This window comes from Microcebus murinus, chromosome 4 (genome assembly GCF_040939455.1).
Source record: "Microcebus murinus isolate Inina chromosome 4, M.murinus_Inina_mat1.0, whole genome shotgun sequence".
In the NCBI taxonomy this organism is placed as follows: Eukaryota; Metazoa; Chordata; class Mammalia; order Primates; family Cheirogaleidae; genus Microcebus; species Microcebus murinus.
This window is the reverse complement of record NC_134107.1, coordinates 72,438,907-72,462,167: the sequence shown is the minus strand read 5'-3', so window position 1 is coordinate 72,462,167 and position 23,261 is coordinate 72,438,907. Positions and strand designations below refer to the sequence as shown.

Here is a 23,261-nt window from a genome sequence, read left to right as displayed (position 1 = left end):
GTGTAGATTGTGAAATTTTCCAGTTCTATAGGTTGTCTATTTGTTCTATTTATTATTTTCTTAGCTGTGTACAAGCTTTTTAATCAAGGCCCATTTATTTATATTTTTTGTTGCTATAATTGCCATTGGGGTCTTAGTCATAAATTCTTTGCCTGGGCCAGTATCTAGAAGAGTTTTCCTATATTTTCTTCTAGAATTCTTATGGTTTCATGCCTTACATTTAAATCTTTTATCCATCTTGAATTAATATTAATGAATAGTGAGAGATAGAGGTCCTGTTTCATTCTTCTGCATGTGGCTTTCCAATTTTCCCAGCACCATTTATTGAATAGGGCTCCTTTTTCTCAGTGTATGTTGTTGTCTGCTTTGTCAAAGATCAGTTGGTTATAGGTAGATGGTTTTATATCTGGGTTCTCTATTTTGTTACATTGTTCTATGTCTTTGTTTTTGTACCAAGACCATGCTGTTTTAGTTACTATAGCCTTGTGTTATAGTTTGAAGTCTGGTAATGTGATGCCTCCAGCTTTGTTCTTTTTGCTTAGGATTGCTTTAGCTATTCAGGCTCTTTTCTGGTTCCAAATGAAGCATAGAATTATTTTTTCTAGGTCTGTGAAATATGCCATTGGTATTTTGATGGGGATTGCATTGACTCTACAAATCATTTTGGGTATTATGGATATTTAACAATGTCTGTTTTATTAATACCTGAGCATGATATGTTTTTCCATTTGTTTGTGTCATCTGCAATTTTTCGTCAGTGTTTTGTAGTTCTCCTTGTAGAGATCGTTCACCTCCTTAGTTAAATATATTCCTAGGTATTTTATTTTCTTTGTAGCTATTGTGAATGGTATTGAGTCTTTGATTTAACTTTCAGCTTGACTGTTATTGTTATATAGAAATGCTACTGATTTGTGTACATTGATTTTATAACCTGAAACTTTGCTGAATTTATTTATCAATTCCAGGAGTTTCTTGGTGGAGTCTGGGGTTTTCTAGATACAAGATCTTATCATCTAGCTCTTTAGTGACTTTTTAATTAATTTACTGAAATATTTTTTTGGCTTCTTTTCATTGGTTTTCAACTTTCTCTTCAGTTCCATTTGTCTTATTTGCCACCCATATTCTGAATTCCGTTTTTGTCATTTTGGCAATTTCCTTGTGGTTAGAGTTCACTACTGTAGCTCGATTTTGATACTTGGGGGTATCGAACTATTTTATTTTTTTATGTTGCCGGGGTTCTTTTGCTGATTTCTTCTCATCTGAAACCTCTTTTCTCAACAGGTTTGCAGGGCACCTGTTCTTTGCTATGAACTCTCCTGCTCAGTTAGAAGAAAGGGAGTTCCCTATATGGTGCTTTTTCCCTACTCTAGAATGGTGATGTGGCAGGGTAGGGTTAGGTGTACTAGAAGCCTGCAATGTAGCTGTTCTGCTTTGTCCTGTTCACCTGTGATTACCAATGTTCAAGCCTGTGCTGGATGATCTTTGTGCTGGGTGTTGGGTCATTCACCAGATAGTTGTAGACAGTTCAAGTTGTGAGCTGGGCAAGACCCCCTCCAGAGTGTCATTGTGGGGATTGCTCTGCCCGGGTATCCCCGTGTAGGTGACAGACAGGGCAGCTGGTTGACGCTTTCTAGGCAGTGGTCCTGTGTTTGTGGGCTGTCTGCATTTGTTTGAACTAGGTCTCAGTGTCCTGGTGGCTTGAGGCTGGTGGGGGGGCAGTCCCTGGTGGGACCTTGGAATAGTTCTGCCACCCTGCAGCAGTGGTGGAGGCTTACGGGTGGGGTCTTGGGGTTCAGGTGCAAAGAATCTCTGGGGCAGTGTCCCAGGCTTGGTAGATGGTCTGGATCCACAGCGACAGAGCCTCAGATTCCAGCGTGAGAGCCTCAGAGCTGGGATTGGAGAGGAGGCAGAAGCAGGGCCCTGCGGGCCTCAGGCTGATCCAACTTAGAGGGCAGAGTTAGAGCCAAGCAGGGAACGGTCTGTTCTGAAGGTTTGGGTACCTCGTGGATGCCATGTTATGCATGTGGAGGTCAATTCCAGCGGCCCAGGGACCATGGAGTTCTTACTGCACCCCCAGGACTTGCTGAAGCAGTCACCCATAGCCTCCCAGGTTGGAGCCTGCAGCGGCCCAGTCATCTTCCATCCTCAGATCCCATTGCCCTGTAGGGGATGGGCGTGTGGCTTCCAGTCATGGGGTATGGCTCAGGGGAGACTTTGCTTAGTCTGCTTTCTCCTCAGCATGGTGGGGATGATGTGAAGGCCATCACTGCAAAGCTGAGTCTTGTGCTGACCTTGCACCATGCAACTGAGAGCACAGATGGCTGCAGCTGCAGAAACCTGGGATTAGCTGCTGTCTGATTGCCACCACACCTGTTATCCAATGCAGTGACTCCACACAGACTCTCAGTCCATCCAGGCAGAGGCCTGTGGCAGTGGGAAACAGCTGTCTCACAACTCTCCACAGTGCCTGCAGGGTGAGCATGGTGTCCCAGGGCTCTATCCTCCTGTTCTTACCCATATGTAGATGCCTCCTCTGGTCTTGTCGAATGTATCACCATTACCTTCTTTTTCACACTGAGTGTCCCACCTTGCTTCTCTGTGATTTAACAGTGTTCCTGCTGAGAAGAACTATCTGTAGGTAGGCATCTGGCTGCAATCTACACTTCTTTTCTTGAGAGCAGCATGCTTGCAGGCTGCTTCTAGTCCACCATCTTTTCAAAACTAGCTGATTTCTTTACTCTGAATCTCACAAGGTTGAAATCAAGCTGTACACCAGCTAGCTAGGCTTTCCTTGGTAGGCTCTGGGGAGAAGCTGCATCTAAGATTACTTGGGTTGGCAGAGGACACTTCCTTGCAAATGTAGGACCGAGGTTTTCATTTTCTTGCTGGCTGTTGACTGGGGCCACCCTTAACTCCAGACACTTCTTATCTGGAGATGAGAGGTGCCCCTACCTGTCAGAGTCAGCAGATGAATCCTTCTCATGCTTGGATCTCTCTGACATCTCTTGCTGCCCAATCTCTCTTCCCTCCAGCAGGAGAAAGTTCTCTACTTTTAAATACTCATGTGATTAGATTGAACCCACCTAGGCAATTCAGGATAAAATCCTTGTTTTAAGTTCCATAACCTTAATTACATTTACAAAGGCCCTATTAATAAATGATGCAACATATTCACGGGTTCCAGAAATGAAGGCTTGGACATTTGTGTGTGAGCTTTCTGCCTACCATACTCATTTCTTTGATCTTTCAAAATAATCACACTATGAGTATACTAACTTAATAGAGGTTCAGTCTAATTAAAGAAGCATGAATGAACAGAAAACTGTTGTCTTTTCATTGAGGTAGTCAGGATGAAAGATGGAGAATGGGTAAGGATGGAATAATCATCTTCCATATTTCTCCTTGTTCTCTCTTTGTTTTTCTTTTCTGTTTTTTTTTTTTTCATTTTCTGGGACAGAATGAAGGATAAAAGTTAAGAAATGTAGAACATAAAACTTAAATTTCTAGAAACTTTTTTCTTTCACTTTCTTTCCTCCCCTCCCCTTCCTTTCTCTTCTCCACTTCTCTTTTATCTTCTTTATCATTTTGTAATTTCTTGTAGACTTTTTGCTACTTCTTTCCTTCCTACTTTTTCTCCTTCTTCCCCTCCCTCTCTGTCTCATTTTCTCTCTCTTCTTTCTTTTTTTCATTTTTTTTCTTTCTCAAAAGTAGTAGAATAGAAGAACAGAACTTACTAAGGATAGCATTTATTGAATAGAAACCTTCTTGGGAGTATTATAAAAGTAGTTATGGCTGAATTTCCTCAGAAGATGGTATTCTTCTCTCTTTGTAGATGAGTAAAGCAAAGATTAGATAATTCAAGTAATTTTCCCATAGCTTGAAAGAGATAATAGAAGGATTTTAGCTGTGTTCAATTTGACTTTAAGGCCTCTGACTTAGGAAATGTTCTCTAATGAGAACCTTCCTCTCATTTCACTTTCTCTTGTTCCATGATCTTAATATTGGATTGAAATATTTTCTTTCTAGAATAATATTCAATCTTTATAAAACCTATTAATATAAACACTTAATATGTTTATGTATTGAAATATATTCTGAATTTTTAAATTTATTGTTTATTTTCATTCATTCATTCATTTATTTACTTAAGATTGCCCATTTTGCTGGATAGATTTGTATTTAAATTCTGAGAATAAGAATAATGGAACTAGGAATTTTTTGAAGCATCTGCTTTTTGTAAAAGATGTACTTTTTTCACTTTATCCACATATGTAATACTGTATTGCGTATGGTTAGAGAGACTTATTCTCCTTGATCATAGTGGGGACTTTCAGAGACCACTTCATAATGCTTTCACATGATACTGTAAGTTGACCATTTTAAAATTAATTGGTGAATATAAAAACTTCATGAATAAAATAAACATGAAAACTGAAAATATTTGAACCAAGTTTAGAGTTGTAACCAAATCAAATGCCTGTGTTTGCATGGTACAAGTGTTTAAAAATTCAGTGCAATTCAATAAACATTTACTGAATGCTGCCATTGTGTTAGGGTAGAGGATACAAAGCTGTAAAGACTAGGACCCTGCCTTTGAGAAACTTACCCCTTGGCTGTGAAGAAAAGGTAGAAAGGAATAAGCCGGATCCAAGAATTGAGAGGCAGAAATGAGGTACCTCTGGGATTTCTGCCTCTCTAGTGACTGGCCTTGTGGGAATATGTAAGAATTGTGGCAATTCATAGAAGCTCAGAGAATTTTGATGTCTAATCAGACACAAACACATCTATGAATATAACCAAGGAGTAAAGTGAAGCAATCAGGCCTGGAGGGAGTTGAAACCTAAGACTCTGGTTTACCTAACGTACTCTACTAGCAACTAAGCCATAATGTATGTGACCCATGGGAGCTATTGAAGCAGGCTTTCCTTACCTCTCAATTTAATATTCTTTCCATATTCTTCAGTGACAATTTTTTGCCTTGGTTTTAACCCAGAGATGAAAAGAGTCATGTAGTCTATGGTACACAATATCTCTCCTACTTTGCGTGACTTTTGGCGAGGTATTCCGCTTCTCAGATCCATGTACAACTCCTCTGTAACATGGGTATAATAGGTTTTACCTTGTAAGGTTTTTGAAAGGATTTTCTATGATTCATTAGAAGCACTTAGCCTAGTGCTTGTTCTGTATAGATGATAAGGAAATGATAAATACTCTTTTCATTGTACTTTACTATGTCAGCCTTCCACAGATGAGTTCTTTGTTAACTTTTGATTTGTTTTTTATTTAGAATATTTACTTTTGGTTTTCTAATGTGTTTTCATTGACTAATTTTTAGATGTAAATTTGGCCAGTAAGTTTGAAAATATATAATTTCATTCACTTATTATAATTTAATCATTGTTATTGTTTCATAACTCATAAACAGTACAGTTTAGCTGAATAGTATAAGATATAGGTTCTCAACCCAGGCTGCATATTAGAATCATTGGAAAAACTTTCAGAAATGTTGGTGTCCAGGCATTACCCCACGCCATTGAATTCAGAATTTCTGGTTACGGATCAAATTATTATTAATAACAGCTCTTTATCTCTGAAGTGGCAATAATAATACTATCTATTCAGCCTATCTAACAAAGTTGGTCTGAGGATTACATAAAAATATATATTCAAAAGCAACTGATTAAGTGAGAATTGAAATAAAAATGTAAGTTGATATTAAAGCATTTTAGAAATACTCTGCTTTTGAGGGGTTCACCATGTACTTAGAGAAACAGGACAAAACATAAAAAGTTCAAGGTAACATGTCACATACTAAATGGAAGTAACAGAGAATAAATGTGCTGGGAATCCCGTCCCAGCCACATTGGGTAGGCAATCCTTAATGACTATATGGCTGTGATCTTCTCTAGCACTTACTAATTATTTATACCTCAGGTTTCATGATCAAAGAACAAACGTGATAACATTATTGAGGCTTGAGAGGGGTATTAGGAGGGAAGTTTTATTTGGGGCGGTTGTCTAAAACTGCTTACCTGAAATGCTCATTCATCAAGTCATTTAACAAAATATTTATTGCCTTCTATATGCTTTCTGGGCTTTTTCTTTTTAAAGCCAGTTTGAAGAAGCAGTACAAAGTAGTGGTTAATAGCACAGATGCTTGAGCCAGAATGTCTAGGTTTGAATTCTGAGTCCACAACTTTTTGGTTGTTTTATGTTGGGTAAATTCTTAACTTCACTATGACTCAGTATTCTCCCTTTATATATGAAGGATGATAATATTAATAATATTAATTCCCACAGTTGTCAAGAGAGATTTAATATGTTAGTAAGTGTAAAGTGCTCTGAACTGTGCATGGCCATAATAAGAGATGTGTGTTTGTTAACATCTTTGCATTATATTCTGTGATATTCTTCGTTTGTTTTAATATGGAGATAATGTTTTAAATTAGCTACCACCATATGAAAACAGCGTTCAGAACACCTGATATATCCTTCTTCCAAGATATACTCAAATTTATGAATATCAGTTTTCTAAGGGACCATCTGATTTGAGATTGGTAGTTTGCAACAACGTGGATGATCCTAGACAATATTATGCTACGTGAAATAAGCCAGTTACATCTGTTGGGCTATTGCGCAACATGGTGACTATAGTTATTTAATAATAATAATGTATGTTTCAAAGTAGCTAAAAGAGTAGATTTTAAATGTTTCTGCCACAAAGAAATGATTTTTGGGTGATGAATATGTTAATTAGCCTGATTGGATCATTCCACAATGCTTATATGTATCAAAACAGTATATTATACTCTATAAATATATACAATTTTTTTCAATGAGAAATGAAACTTAAAAAGAAGATTGGAAAAAGGGTTAGAAGACATAATGAGGGAAGTGCAGAAAGCAGTGAGAACATTTATACCAGTGAGATCTCCCCGAGTTTCGGGTCAGAGAACTCTTGAGTAGTGCTTACGATGAGACCGGAAAGATGAATAGAGTTGGTGAAGAGCTTGGAGGCTGTGTGGTGTGTATGGGGTGGGCTGCGTGGAGATGGAGAGTGTTCCAGAGAAAGAGAAAACAAACAAAAAAGCTTTGTTTAAAACTCTGTGACCTTATCAGTGAACAAAAGATCCAACACCTTTTGAGTGTGGAGGGGCAGAATATACTGTTATGTTCTAGGGCTCTTAACACCCACAACAGTGGGATGGGTACAGAATAAGAAATTGACCTTGTGCTGGAAGAATGTTCTCAGGTGATTGTAACACTAGCAGAAAGGGAGGAGTATTTAGTTCTGTGGCAGTGCAGAACAGAAAGAAACCAGTTTTTCTTAGGGGGGTTATGTGAGTAGAAAGCGGAGGGTTTTTCAAAACTCTGGTTGGCATTTGGCATGCTTCTTTTTTTTTCTTCCATCCCATTTTATGACAATCCTGTCCTTGTGTTCCAGAACGAATGGCTATTTAATACACAACCCAAAACACTCCTAAAATGGATCTTGTTAACATTCAAGTCTCCCATTTCTTTCTCAGTATGTTAAATCAAAAGGGAAAAAAAGTCTTTAAAAAAATCAATAGGTTTAGTTCATCCCAGGAAAAACACCTTTACAACAGGAAACTAAATGTGTCAGGAATCTGACCAAAAAGGAAGAAAGATTGAGACTTGTAGTGTTATAGGTCCAGGTTGGGGTTGTGTTGTAGTTTCTTTTGTTCTTAACTGCGTGTTGACGCTTGCCTTATTTGTTCAGCTAGGATTGTGTCTAAGCAGAGCCTCTGCATCTGTTCTTAACCTCAACTGCAGTCTTATCCTTTTACCCATGTGTCGAACACTGCTGGCTTACCTGCGAGGATCCCAGAAGGTAAGAAAAAAAAGATCCTACCTACAGATTCCAGCATATAAATCAAGTGTAACAGTTATATATTAGGTCTGCTTGGTTTTCATGGTCTGACTTTTGGCTAGAATGATTTCTTCAAAGATGATGGCAAAGGCCACATCACCTGTCAAGATGATCAGTGAGCTAGTCTGCAACACTAGATAAGGGCAGAGAATAATAGAAATATTAACAACAGTGGTTTCAGACACTATACTCAGCACTTCACCATATGTAATTGTGAATGCTCACAAGGATTCTGCAATCAGGTATTGTTCCATTTTACACATGAGGAACCTGAGGCATAGAGAGTTTTAGTAACTTGTCCAAGATCATGAGCCTAGTGAATGGCAGAACTAAGATCAATCCCAATTCTGAGATCTTTCCATTATACCGTGCCTCATTGAGATCCTATGTTTTCATTTAGCTAAATCCAGATGAGCAAACTAGAACCTTGTAGCCTTTTAGCAAATACATGGAATGATTGCTGGTGTTGGTAGTTTATCCCTGCTTAACACACATACCCATTTTGTATGAAACAGGCTTGAAAAAGATGCCTTGATTAAATAGTGAAGTCATGTACGATATTTAATGTTGTAAAATGAAGGAGGTAAGAAAACGGAAAAACACTTAGTTGTTGTGTTAAAACTCAAGTAAAATTTTTTTTGTCTTCAATTATTTTTGTGTGAGAGTGTGTGTGCATGCATATTAATTTTTTTGCTTGGATAGTAAGTGCTGAATATATACTGATATTTTAAAAAGAGCTGTTAACTAGAGGTCACTTTGATGTTCTGTGAATTTCATGTGTGCAGATTTACTCTAGTAAAACTTCTCAACCTTTTTATGTAATTTTATTTGGAAACTCTACTTTTAATGTGGTAATTTGTGAAAATAACTCTTTCTCTAGGTTGCCTACCATTGTAAAATGCTAGGTTTTGATCCCTGTGGCTGGCCATTGGCTTGGTGTGAAGAAAGAAGATAAGTGGCAGGCAAAGAAAAGTTTTCCCCTAAGTCTCCCAGTATTTAATAATCTTTAAAGAATTGTCCCCAGTGTGAAACAGTGATTTAAAGATGCTTGGCATTTTATTTTGTTGTAAGAGCACGCAGGCATTTAAAACCATAGATGAGATTGCTTCATTTAAAAATAATCATATTTTTTGACTACAAAAGGAAATAGTATATATTTTAAAATTCAGACATTCCAGAAATACACAAAATGATCAAAATTTTTCCTAATTTTACTCTGCAAGAACAACCACTGACGACAATTTGGGGTAAATGCCTGCAGACCGTTAACATATAATGCTATTAACGTTGAACAGTATAGGATCATAGTGTAGTTTATGTTTTGTAACTTTTTTCACCTAACAATATATCTTGCACATCTTTCCATGTCAATAATATAGCCTTCTTACATTCTCTTTAATGGCTTGGGTGTTCCATTGACTAGATATATCATAATTCATCTCACCAATTTTTTATTAATAGGATTCTGCTATATTTCCAAAATTTTAATGTTACGAACAATCCTATAGTGAAAAACTGTGTATGTATATCTTATTTTTTGCATTATTTTTACCATATTAAATGATTTTTATTTAGGTTCCAAGCAGGAGAACCAGAAGACTGTTGGATAAAAGTAGAACATTCCATATAACCTGTGGTGTTACTATCTGTATTTTCTCAGGTGAGAAAGCCAAAAGATGTTAAATATATTGTTAGAAATACACATTTTATGAATGATTAAAAGTGTAATTTTATTGTCTTATACATTATCTGCTGTCACCAACTTGAGATTTTCTTATTTTTTTCTTTTTGAGATTTTCTTATTAAGTAGCTTAGTGTTTCTTTTCTATGTGTTTAAAGAGGTTTGTCTGGGGGCACTACATAAAATGGGTATGTCTTATGATTGTTTGCACTATAATATCCAAAAGTTTGTCCCCAAGGTGATAATGACTATTTCCTGAAAGTAAATAATATAATTTAGAAAGATTGGAAGAAACACACTGAAAGTTTTCAAGCTCTGAAAGTAATACTATGATGTGAGTTTGAATGCATGAAAATCAGAATGTAAAATGTTCATTCATAAGAATATGATTCCATTCAAAATTATATTTAATAAATGTTTCTTTGATATTAATGCTTGGTTAGAAGAAAAAATGTCAAAATTTGTGAAATTATATCCTGCTCTTTTCCCAGTTAAAAAACAAAGTGAGAATCTGACTGTTACTAAGAGTCATTTCAAAATACATTTTATCCTGAGACGTATACGATGCTTTTCAAATTTTTGGAACAGAAAGCAATAAACATAGTGATTAAGTATACTGACCCTGGAGACAGATTGCGTAGACTCTGTCTCCAGCTACCCTTCTGCTTTACCATGTGACATCACCTCTCTGGTCTTTAGTTTGTTGTTTTTTTAACTGTAAAACAGATTGACAGTACCACCTAACTCATAGTTTTAAGGCCAAAATGAGAAAATGAATATGAAGCTCTTAGGATAGAATTATTTATTATAATTTTCAGTCTCAGGGGTTAATTATCCTAGTGGCATAGCACCTGACATTTTCGCCTGGCCAGTATCTGATATAACATAGCTATTTTGATACTAAGGCCATTTTGACTGGACATTTTTATATGACCATTTGACTCAGGAATATTTCAATATAGCTATTGCCAAGAAATGATTAAACTTTCAGCTTTGTGAAAATTTCCAAGCGTTGTTGAAATAGACATCTTCACTGTTTTATTTCTGGACATCTTCCCATTGGTAGTCTCCATTCCCAGAGGTGAGAGATGGTGAGAGGCTCAGAGATGGGATTAAGACTCTAGTGAGGATAAGGACTGAGTGTGTGGTATTAGGGATAGATTAGGGGTAAGGAGGGTGAAAGGTCAGAAATGGAAGAGAATCAGGAAACTTTAGCATATTAATTATTGAATTTTTTTCTAGAGACTAATCATGTCCCAATATTCTGGTTCAGTTGGAAAACAGCCAAGAGACCAAGAATGTAGAGTATTGCCATGAATGAGCTTGTGTTCTAGAGGGTTTGCATTCTGCCACTCACTAGTGGTGTGACTTTAACTGAGTTACCTTTTTTATCTTCCTTTTCTTATCTGTAAAATAGGGATGATTCTGTCTACCTCATTGTTTTGTTGTGAGAATTAAATGAGAAAAATCGCAAAGTACTTGGTGTAGCTTCCTCCCTAGTGCCTAAAATTAGAAGACCTGAATTATTTTGACTTAAAGGGCCCTTTAAAGAAGGTGACTATATCCCTTAATGATTCATTTCTTATAGGTGTTACCTACAAGTTTTTTTTAGGGAAACTGAAAAATAATAATTATTCTTTTAAAGATGCCTTTGTATTTTTGAATCATAAAGTATATAGTTAACCTAAAAGCTTTTAATTTAAAATGAAGGCATTTTTATTGTAGATTTTGTTATTGATGAAGCTACATAATACAAACAGTTTTCCTTAAATAATGTTGTATATCTGTGCCATAGTTGAGTCACACCTAAACACCCTTTGTTTTACTTCTTTGGAATCCTGTCCTTGCTTGTTAGTTAATCTACTTCTAGCTTCCTGTCTGTTTTTTCCCTCTTAACAATATATTTTTTAAATACTTTAGTTTTTAGGGCATATTTAGGTTCACAATAAAACTGAGAGGAAGGTACAGAGATTTCTCATATACCCCTTACCTTCACACATGCATAGCCTTTCCCATTATCAACATACTCCACCAGAGTGATACAGTTTTTACAATTGATGAACCTACATTGATTGACACATCATTATCACCTGAAGTCTGTACTTTACATTAGGGTTCACTCTTGATGTAGTACATTCTATGGGTTTGATAAATGTGTAATGACATATATATTAGCCATTATAGTATCATATGAAATAGTTTCATTGTTCTAACAATCCTCTGTGTTCTACCTATTCATCCCTCCTGCTCTGCTAACAGGACAACCGCTGGTTTTTTACTGTCTCTGTAGTTCCCCTTTTTCCAGGATGTCTTCTGGTTGGAATCATACAATATGTAGCTTTTTCAGATTGACTTCTTGCACTTAGTAATGTGAAATTTAAAATTCTCCCATGTCTTTTTACAGCTTAATAGCTCATTTCTTTTTAATAATATTAATATTCCATTGTCTGGATATACCATAATTTATCCATTCACCTTCTGAAGGACATCTTGATTGCTTCCAAGTTTTGGCAGTTATGAATATAGCTGCTATAAATATTCATGTGCATGTTTTTGTGTGGGCATAAGTTTTCCACTCCTTTGGGTAAATACTGAAGAGTATGATTGCCAGATCATATGATAAGAGTATGTTTAGTTTTGTAAGAAAACACCAAGCCCTCTTCCAAAGTGGCTGTACCATTTTGCATTCTCACCAGCAGTGAATTAGAGTTCCTGTTGCTCCACATCCTTACCAGCATTTGGTGTTGCCAGTGCTCTAGATTTTGGCCATTCTAATAGTTATGTAATACTATTTCATTGTCATTTTAATTTGCATTTCCCTGATGATACATGATGTGGAGCATCTTTTCATATGCTTATCTGACATCTATGTATCTTCTTTGGTGAAGTGTCTGCTAAGGTCGTTGGCCCATTTTTTAATTCAGTTGTTTGTTTTCTTATTATTGAGTTTTAAGCGTTCTTTGTATATTCTGGACGACAATCCTTTAACAAATTTATCCTTTGCAAATATTTTCTCTCAGTCTGTGGCTTGTCTTTTCATTTTCTTGACAACGTCTTTTGCAGACCAGAGGAGATTTTTTTTTTTAAATTTTAATGAAGTCCAGCTTATCAATTCTTTCTTTCATGGATCATGTTTTTGATGTACCTAAAAAATCATTGCCACACTCAAAATCATCTAGATTTTTTGCTGTGTTTTCTTTCAGGAGTTTTATAGTTTTGCATTTTACATTTAGGTCTCTGATCCATTTTATGTTAATTATATTGAGATTCATTTTTTTTATATATGAATGTTCTGTTGTTCCAGCACTATTTATTAAAAATAATTTTTTCTCCATTATATCGCTTTTTGTCAAAGATCAGTTGACTGTATTTATGCAGCTCTATTTGTGGCATCTCTTTTCTGTTCCATTGATCTATTTGACTTTCTTTTACTAATACCATACTCTCTTGATTCCTCTAACTTTATAGTAAGTCTTGAACCTGTCTACCTTTTATGTGACCTTTTCCCCACCTTTAATTTGATTACCTGAAGGAGCTTATAAGTTTTTAAAATTACTTTTAGGATACTTAGCATTCTAGTCCTCTCTCACTTTCATTGACCTTTGAACTCCTTTCCTTTTTACATCTCATATTCTAGATTGTAGGGGATTAGAGTTTCTAGATTCCAAGTCATGTCTTCTTTTGAGTCACTGTACTTCCATACGTTGTTGGAAACAATAATGGTTTACTAAGCAATTTCAAATCACTTATCTCATTAAATTTCTCATTTCTGTCACCATCATTTTACAGAGAGGTAAACTGAGGCTCTGGAAGGCAAGCAATATAGCCAAGATCACAGGTTTTCCAGTGACTTATCTCATATTCTTATCTGACATCTATATAACTTCTGTGAAGTAGCACACTGCTACTTCACTCACACCTTATTCTGCCTATGAAGAAAAGTTGGGAAAGGTGGCGGATGTGATGGGTCAGTGCACAGATCACTTGTTCCTGCCTTCCCCAACTTCCTTAAGATAATTTTCTTTTTCGTTCACTATGCCAAAATGAGTTTGCCTTTAAATCCCTAATGAGCTCTGAGTCAGTTGAGCACTGTTTTTGACTGTGATTATTGTTTTCCTGGATTTTTGTCCTATGAAGTGGTTCTCAACACTTTTGCTGTTGGCTTAAGGACATTATTTTTTAAATTTGTGGAGTGTGAAAAATTTGAACTGGTTAGAAGCCTTTCAGTGGGGCTATATGTTAGGTCGTGGGGCAGTGAAGTATACAAGATATACAGCAGGTTGGGAGCCATGGGAGAGGTGAAAGACATAGATTACCTAAAATATCAAGAAGCTGCTTAAGTAATAAATAAGTACCTGCATTATCAGACATACACTTATGTAAATGTGTGTATGGGTGGACGGGTGTGTATTTTTTCCCCCTAACTCTGATTTACTAAGGTTATTTCATTCCAGCCTTTGAAAATTTGGTAAATTGTCTATACTCAATTTTTTTTTGTTTGTTTCTTTAAAACTTCAAGTTTCAACTTAATATTTCATTGTTCACATAAGCTGTCAAATTTGATCGTGCATTTACTTAGAGAGAGAACTTGACTTCTGGCTGTAGAGCATGTATGAAAATCCCACTGACTTGTGCCCGCTGTGATTCTGTAGGTGTGCACGTGGCTGCCCATTTGGTGAATGCCCTCAACTTCTCAGTGAATTACAGTGAGGATTTCCTTGAACTGAATGCAGCGAGATACCGAGATGAGGTGGGTGGTCTCTGTCTTCCCATTTTCCTTTCACTTGTGTGATGACTAATGAGGGTCTGTGATTTTTCACAGAAAATTTGTACTTTGCTGCTCCTTTTGAGTGCTTTTAAAATGCAGTTGTCAAGTTGAGTTTTATTCCTTTTCAGTAGAAAATATAGGTAATTGCTATTTCATAGTCTCTCCTGCTGAAAATGGGAGTTTGCAGAGTGTCTACGTTTTATATTCTGTGTGTTCAGCCGGTTGCCACTCAAGCCTACCTTCTGACTCCCAACAGCGTTTGTTTAGTTCCTGTCATCCGGCTGAGAGTGTCAGCAGTGCCATTTCAGGGTAAAAATACTTTTATAACTTACGTACTGTGCTCGAGGGAAAAGGGCAGAAAAGTAGATTGATTGTTGGTGAATCCTGATAACTCAATTTATTGGACTTAAAAAATATTAGTGAGATTTCATGATTCATTCACTGTTTTTTTTTAAAATACTCAAAATAAGTGTCCCTTAGCTTAATTCTGTAGCAAGCAATACCTGACATGGTGCTTTTCTCCATGTGAACCCACCCCTGCAATGAACCTGTATGTGCATTGGTGCTGGGCCAGCACCTCATGGACAGCACATGCACAACCCTGGGTGGGTCTCTCTTGCTTGGTACTTTCAGAATGTCCTCAGGCTGCCTCTATGTCACAATGCCAAGATTACATCAAACCCAAACTGCTCTGTGTCCCATTTAATCGTAACCTCCCCCATTTCTGCCCACTAAGTTTGGTAGTGACCGAGTAGGATTGTTCCCCATCTCCCCCACGTCCATTCACTCCCCGACATGTCACCAGAGTTTTCTAGGTTAATACTGCTGTGATCATGTGCTTGACCCTGCTTCCCAAAAGAAAACAAGGGGAAAATAACAATAAACAAACACAAAGCCAAATTAGCAGGCAACCTTTGAGAAATCGTTTGCTTTTACTGGTATTTTTAAAAATACCAATATGAATTTACCCATCTCCTCCCCTTTTCCCACCTAACAGATACAGTGCATGCTATCTGGGGATGGGCACCCTTGTGGTTTTGACCCAAAAGGTACAAGGGCAATTTATGTAAACAAAGGTTTTTATTCCCATAATATTATGAAATTGAAAAAGAATATATGATTTAACTGGTCTGGGTTGAGGCCTAGAAATTGATATTTTTTAAAAGGTTTGTTAGGTTTGTTGAGTATACCAGTATTGAAAACCACTGAAAAATCCAGCTCCTTAGCATGCCAGTAATAGCCCTTCCTAGATAGTGATTTTGGACCCACCCACCACTTCTGCCGGTTTCCCGCTCCCTGCCTCCATCCCTCTGCCGTCTTGCTCTCTGCTCATATCACTAGGGTTACTTGTTTCCTGTTCCTGCTATATACAATTTCCTTTGCTTCTCTTTTCCTTCTTTGCTTTTGTTTTTAGAATTCATGTCTTCAATAACTGTAATGTTTTTCTCATTCTAATGCAATATACTTTTGCTTAAGTTTCAATATTTTTCATCATTTTAGAGTTTTCAGGGACTAAATGTATTTTCTTTTAAGAGTGATATGTGTACAATATAAAATGTTTAAAAACTCTCAAGCAAATGAAGTTAAACATGAATGCTTCTCTTCCAAAAGCAACCACAATTTATTTTATGTTGGCTTTGAAGCTATTTGAATGGTCTTTTATGATACACATTCCTCTGAAATTTACTTGTTTTCATAAATATACATATTGCTATCTTGCTGTATCAGTCTATATAGATCTATCTCATTCTCTTCATATGAATATGTCATAATTTATGTCTCATTCACAGACATTTAAGTTGATACCAAGTTTTCATTATGAATCACACTGCTGTAAACTTACTTCTTTGTACACTTCTGCACAGATTCATAGATACAAAATTTTGGCTAAAACGTATGCACATTTTAAATTTTGATGGGCAGTGCCAAATTGCCTTTTAAAAAGGCTTCTCTGGTTTACATACTTGTACCGACAGTGTCTCAGAATGCCTGTTTCTATACTGCATCTCTGGTTTTGGTTTTGATTTTGTTTTTTTCTAATTGGATGGATGAAAATGGTAACTCATTGTTTTAAGTTATAGTTCCCCTTTATTTCTTTCCTTCCTTTATTCCTTCCTTTGTGTTTTGTTTTATTCTTTCTCCCTCTTTTCTTTTAGTAAATATGTATTTAGCATCTAGTAGGTGTAGGGCAATGTGCTAGAGGTAGATGAAAATAAAAGTGTATGTATATATACTTATATATAAATATATATTTAAATATTATATATATTTTGTATGCTATATGTATATAATAAACAGATATATTATTCTGTGAATTGCCTTTGAAAAGGATGGTGTTGTGCCATATACCCTATTGTTCTTGCTTTATGCTTTCACTCTGCCCTCAGTGACACATCCTCCAGCTCGTGACTGTTGTGTACTCCCTAGCTAAATCTGCCTTGTTGTCTTTGAAACCACCTCTCACCCTCACATTCCATCTTCTTTCCCTGGTGATATTACTTGTTTTATCTTCTGGGTTCTATCGTTATTTATTTATCTTCCTAGTTATTACCACTTTGTTTAGTCCATGTTATACTTTTACTAGTTGTTTATATATTGAGCTTCTCTAGATTATCCTTTAGCCATGTTTCTAACGCCAGAAATAGAAATCAATTGACCTAAGCCAGGTGAGAAGCTATCCCTGGACAAGTGGTCCTGTTCAAAGGAAATTACACTATATAAATAGCTTCCTATTTAGTATATAGTCTCGCCTGACCCCAGATTCTCTGGAGGCAAGAGGACAGGAATTCAAAAGCTTGTACAATATTAAGTACAATGAAGATGAAAAATAAATCCACAAATCTATTGGGGATTGATCTGAGTTTTCCAGAAGATTGAATAAAAGTTGACTATATTATAGCATGAGAGGTATAGTTTAAATAGTGCTATGACAATATTAATGTATCATATTTCCAAATAGCAGAAACCTATCCCTATTTGAATATCCCTCTGTCTTTCACTATATTTTAAACCTAGTAAATCTCAGTCTCCTTTCACTGAGTTTACAGTGTACAAACTCCCTATATATTTTATCAGTTTTTTTTTTTTTTTTTTTTTTTTTTTTTTGAGACAGAGTCTCGCTTTGTTGCCCAGGCTAGAGTGAGTGCCGTGGCGTCAGCCTAGCTCACAGCAACCTCAAACTCCTGGGCTCAAGCAATCCTGCTGCCTCAGCCTCCCGAGTAGCTGAGACTACAGGCATGCGCCACCACGCCCGGCAAATTTTACATATATATATTAGTTGGCCAATTAATTTCTTTCTATTTATAGTAGAGACGGGGTCTTGCTCTTGCTCAGGCTGGTTTTGAACTCCTGACCTCGAGCAATCCGCCCGCCTCGGCCTCCCAGAGTGCTAGGATTACAGGCGTGAGCCACCGCGCCCGCCCTATCAGTTTTGATTCTTACCGTCTTGACACCTTTTGGTACGGTTTGGCAATTTTGGTAGACAGAGTATATAGTAGTACTTTCACAGTATAGCTAAAGACATTGAATCTCTAAATGGGACCAGAGTGGTCTTAAAACACACTGCCACTAGCTTGTAAGTAGCCATTAATATTAAAACCTAGGCCTTTTGAGTCCAGTGTTTTACCTTTCTCAGATGGATAGACTTTTCTGAGTTGGGATTTTTACTTGGTATAATCTCTTCAAGCATTGTGAAGAAGTTATGAAACTTAATTGAGTCTCTCTCATTGAGGAACAATATCTTCCATGCCCAGTATATGGCTCATATACCCTGCATATTCCTTGTAGAATTATATATCATCAGTGTTTTATTTTTCAGTCAATTTTTTTTTCTTTTTTCTCAGGACCCTAGAAGACTTCTCTTCATGACTGGTAAGTTGTTATTCTTAGCCCTTTATTTAGATTCGGTAACATATTTGAAAATAAGCATTGTCAAATTGCACAACAATTAGATGCATGTTAAAATATAACATGGAAAATTTGCATATCAGAGCAATATTAGGAGATGGGGCATAAGGTTGCAGTGAGTCCAGCGAAGAGAAACAAGGTGAAGGTGAGTAGTTGGGGTTTGAATGAATGGAGAGTAAAAGTAAGCAAGCAGGTTTCTAGGTCTTATGTTCTTCCAATGAAAAGAATGTCACCTCCTGCTTCTTTAGGGCCTGCTCTGTGCCTGCTACTACGGCATGTGCGGTGGGAGATAGCACCGCCTGCAATGGGTTTCTGCCCTCCAGGTGTTGGAAAGAAACAGCAAGCACTTTAGGCATCAATGTAGTTCTTATAATTCATTAATTTAGGAGGACTTTTTGTGACCTTAAAACCTATAAAAAAAGAGGAGGAACAGTCATTAAAGTGAGTTGTTTTTCTTGAAATGTGTCTCCTATGTCATTTGTAATTTATTTTTCCTTCTCAAGCTCATTGTCCATGAAATCTCAGTCTAGACTATTAATTTGTTAAAGCTCCTTTGTACATCTCAAATTTTTCTCCTTGTGTTAGACAATTCTTAGTAAAATTCGTCTCTTTTCCAAGCTTACATTTATAAAGATGAATGGAGAAAGCTCCACTTTGGGGATTTTTAGCCACGTATTTCAAGGTTAAGGACAAGTGGGTAGTTGAGATGATCTGTCATGAATGTTTGGCTGTAATACCTTATTAAGGGTCAGAATTGCACATGGGACTGGGGCACATTACCCTGTCAAATGCATTGTTTTTCTTTTGAATCAATTTTATGATGAAAAATAGTCATTCTGGTGCTTCCCCCTCCATGTCACAACTATATATTTAGATTTATAAAATATATCTTGGTTTTGCCTATAGGTTTATGATTTTTGCCATTGTAAAGTATTTCACAGTTTTCTCTTTAGTAACACAATTTAGCTTTGTTTACAACTTTGCTCAATGAAAACATGTTTTTTTATTTAAGCCTCAAGAATTGGGATGAGAAATAGGAGGGGAAAAAGCATAAAAACAAAACCTTATGTATGAATCAATGTATCTTTTGGTTCATGTGAATTCATTTAAGAGAAATAAACAAGAACTTTGTTTTAATATTGTTTTCTACAGCACAAAGTTTAATGGAAGCCTTGGAAAATTTTAAATACTTTTAAAAGGTTAGTTTACAAGCTGAGTGCGGTGGCTCACGCCTGTAATCCTAGCACTCTGGGAGGCTGGGGCGGGTGGATTGCTCGAAATCAGGAGTTCGAAACCAGCCTGAGCAAGAGCGAGACCCCGTATCTACTATAAATAGAAAGAAATTAATTGGCCAAATGATGTATATATATAGAAAAAATTAGCCGGACATGGTGGTGCATGCCTGTAGTCCCAGCTACTCAGGAGGCTGAGGCAGCAGGATTGCTTGAGCCCAGGAGTTTGAGGTTGCTGTGAGCTAGGCTGACGCTACCGCACTCACTCTAGCCTGGGCAGCAAAGTGAGACTCTTGTCTCAAAAAAAAAAAAAAAAAAGTTTATTTTACAAAGACATAAAAAGATTTGTTATGTGACTAAGATACTACATTAAGACATTTAGTATGATTAATACTTCTATATAAGCAAGTGATCTCTCTACCTAACATGAAATTCCACCATCCCATATTCCTTCCCAGAGGTCCCCATGCATGGTATTGAACTAAGCAGAGAAGATACTTAAATTGAATTTCTTGTCTCCATCTCAGAGAGTCTCTGGGAGAGATTTGGTAGTGTGTTTTACTAACCTTCTCAGGTACCTCTAGAGTTAACTGTTCTAACCCTCCTGAACATCTTATCCTACTCTTGAGCGTACCGTCTCACTACTACCTGCCTTTTGCCTGAAATAGCCTCTCTTTTGTTCACCTGGTTAATGCCTGCTCCTCCTTGAAATCACAACTGACATACCCCATCATATATAAACTCCTCCCTAATTCCACTAGGCAGACTTGGTCTTTTCTTGGTCTGGATTCCTAAAGCTGTGTAGTACAGTTAGCCTTCCATGTCTGTGGGTTCCGGATCCACAGATTCAACCAACCATGGATGAAAAATATTTTTAAAAAGAGATAAAAATAACAATACAACAATAAAAAATACAAATGATAAACAATGTAGCATAGTTATTTGCATAGCATTTTGGTTACGTTATGCATTATAAGCAATCTAGAGATGATTTAAAGTATATGGGAGGATGGGTGTTGATTATATGCAAATACTGTGCCATTTTATATGCGGGAATTGAGCATCCTTGGATTTTGGTATTTGGGAGGGGCCTTGGAACCAATCCCCAGTGGATACCAAGGGATGACAATAAAAGTACTGTGTGGTGGAATAGTTTATTTTCTTATATATACTGTCTTTTCCACTTGTAGGTGAGCTGCTCTGGGATGGGGAAGGGCTTCCCCTAGGGTATGCAGAGTTCCAGGCAAAAATTTTTTGTAGGGCTTCTGTCCATATAAACATTTTAAGTTACCTCAAATCAGCAAGTGAACATCGTTTTGTTGTTCCAGTCTCACATAATTACAGGAAAGAAATAATTGTGCAGGAGTCATCCCCTTTTCAGATGTTCAGCCCAGAACTGGGGTTCAGACACAGGGCTCCCTACCTGTGATTCTGGAGCTCCTAGGGCATCTGTTTGACCCCACTAAATAGTAGCAGGTGAGAGAGCAAAGTGGAATCTTAAGGATGGTAATGAGACGAGAGATGCTATTTTCTACAAATAGACTTAATCCAGTTTTGTCTTGCTACTAATGACTGAAATTAGTCCACAACCATCTTGGAATGTTCTCAGGCACAACACTTAGGGGAAAATTAAGTTCCTAATGAAGGAAAACAGAAAGAATATTTTTGTTAAGAGATTTTTTGGATTTTGGTTTGTTTAATGTTACATAGAGTCTTCTGTCTCTATGTGTCTAAATTTGCTTTTATGTAACCTAGTACTGAGAAATTAAGATTGTCCTGTAGAAAATAATGCCTTTGGCAGTACAAATGACATAAAATATGGTAGTTACACTTGCTACATTAGAAATGATAAAAACATTCCAATTAAGAATTTATAAAATAAGTTTAATAGATTGAATTATCTAAACATTTATTTCAAAATGCTTGCTATATATCTCCAAATTTGATAATACCTTATATGGTAAGAATAAAATGTACAATATTTAATTTTAATTAGAAAAAGCCTTCATAAACCAATTTAATTATGTTTCCAATTATGTTAGAAAAATAGGATAATGAATAGGCAATGGTATATTTCTGACCACATTTTGGTATGGATGAAAATGATCTCTCATATTCATTTAGAAATGGTGGAATAGTGCAATTATTCATTTTAAAGGCTACTAATTAATGAACCTAATAATAATAAATGAACCTAATAAATAAATTGCAGTGAGAATAAACATATAAGCATGTCTTTTCCCAAGGAAACAGGTATAGATTTGGCTTCATAATTTGAAAGACTCAAAGAGTTCACAGGAAAATCAGTGTACTTCACTTGGGCAAGGAACTTTGCCCAGTGAGATTAGACCGGCCCAGTGATTTCCAGCCTGTCTTTCTTGACTCTTGGAATGTGCAGTATTAGAGGTTAAGGTATTGAGACTGAGCTGAGCTGTCATTCAAGGCTAAGTTAGGGTGACCTTTGATGTAACCCAAGAGTACTCAATGCTTAGTTCTCATACAGCACTTAATACATTATGATGCAATTGCCTGCTAACTTTTTCTGTTTCCCCCAATGGACTGGGATTATTTTTTTTAAAGCAGGATTTATTTTATTTCTAGCACTTAACAGCACACTGTAAGGATGCCTCCAAGGAGTTCACTGAATGAATAAAAACCATTTGTTTAGCTCTTTTATTTGATGCATAGACCTTCTCTACAACATCTCAGATAATACGTTAGCCATCCTCTGCCTGGTTGCTTCCAGTAAGGAATTTGTGGCTTCTCAATCCAGTGACCCCCACCCCCTCCTTTTTGACCACTGTAATTACAGTATGTCTTTTTTTCTTGTTCACTACTAATTGTCAGTTATTGTTCTTCATCGATCTGAAATCTGTTACTTTCTAAATTATAAACTTTTATCTTTTACACTTTTGGGAGATGAGAATGAAAAACAAATTCTTTAGATAAAAGAGATAATATCCTACATCTGAAGAAACATTAGAATTCAATGAATTTATTCTCCTTAGTTTCCCAATGAGATTCAGTGAGATGGGAGTTTTGCCAAAGAATCAGTAACAGTACCGTACTCCCAGATGATGTGTACCACTGGTTGGGTTGGGCCTCTACTTTATCTTCAAATGACTGAAGTCAACTATTTCACCTCTTCTAAATTTTCAAGTATGTTTCCATGTTCTGCTCTAAAAGGAGTTCTCTGTTCAAAAAAGTTTGAGGAGATATTTAAGTTTAAACAAGTTTCTTGACTTTAGTACTTCTCAGGGACTTTAATACATAAATGTGCTTTGTGACTTCTCAAGGAATAGTTATGGCATTTTTAAGTAATATAAATTAATATCTGAAGGAATTAAGTTTCCAATAATGCATTTTGGAAATTATAGCTCTATTCTAAACATACCCAGTTTTTTCAGGTGTTCTTCCAATGAAGTAATTTGCAGACATTCCATGACTAATCTTGGCAAGTTCAGAGCCACATAGGAAACCTCGTATGTAGACATAGTAGAACATTAATAAAGGGCCAATAAAAAATTGGAGAGGCCCCTCCAACCACAAATTTCACACAATATAGCCATCTGGGATTCTGTCATTTAGTTATTCATTTGGTCAAATAAAGGTCTTGTAAAAATTTTTTTAAATTGGCCAGGCACGGTGGCTCATGCCTGTAATCCGAGGCAGGTGGATCATTTGAGCTCAGAAGTTCGAGACCAGCCTGAGCAAGAGCAAGACCCCATCTCAATAAAAAAAAATTAAATTATTTGAAACTAGAGAGACTGACCTCCTCTCTTA

The 23,261-nt window shown here is 36.5% G+C and overlaps 1 protein-coding gene across 6 annotated transcripts in view; it reads left to right on the top strand.

Annotated features, from left to right (window-relative positions):
- Positions 1-23,261, top strand: part of NOX4 (NADPH oxidase 4) — a 172,348-nt gene that overhangs the window by 39,612 nt on the left and 109,475 nt on the right. For 4 of the 6 annotated variants that reach the window (XM_076002412.1, XM_076002411.1, XM_020286645.2 and 1 more), the window contains exons 3-6: positions 7,742-7,852; positions 9,467-9,551; positions 14,225-14,322; positions 18,183-18,210. In XM_076002412.1, coding sequence (XP_075858527.1) covers positions 7,742-7,852; positions 9,467-9,551; positions 14,225-14,322; positions 18,183-18,210 — 322 coding nt within the window. The remainder of the gene's footprint in view (positions 1-7,741; positions 7,853-9,466; positions 9,552-14,224; positions 14,323-18,182; positions 18,211-23,261) is intronic. The other 2 variants (XM_076002414.1, XM_076002415.1) reach the window with 1 other exon arrangement.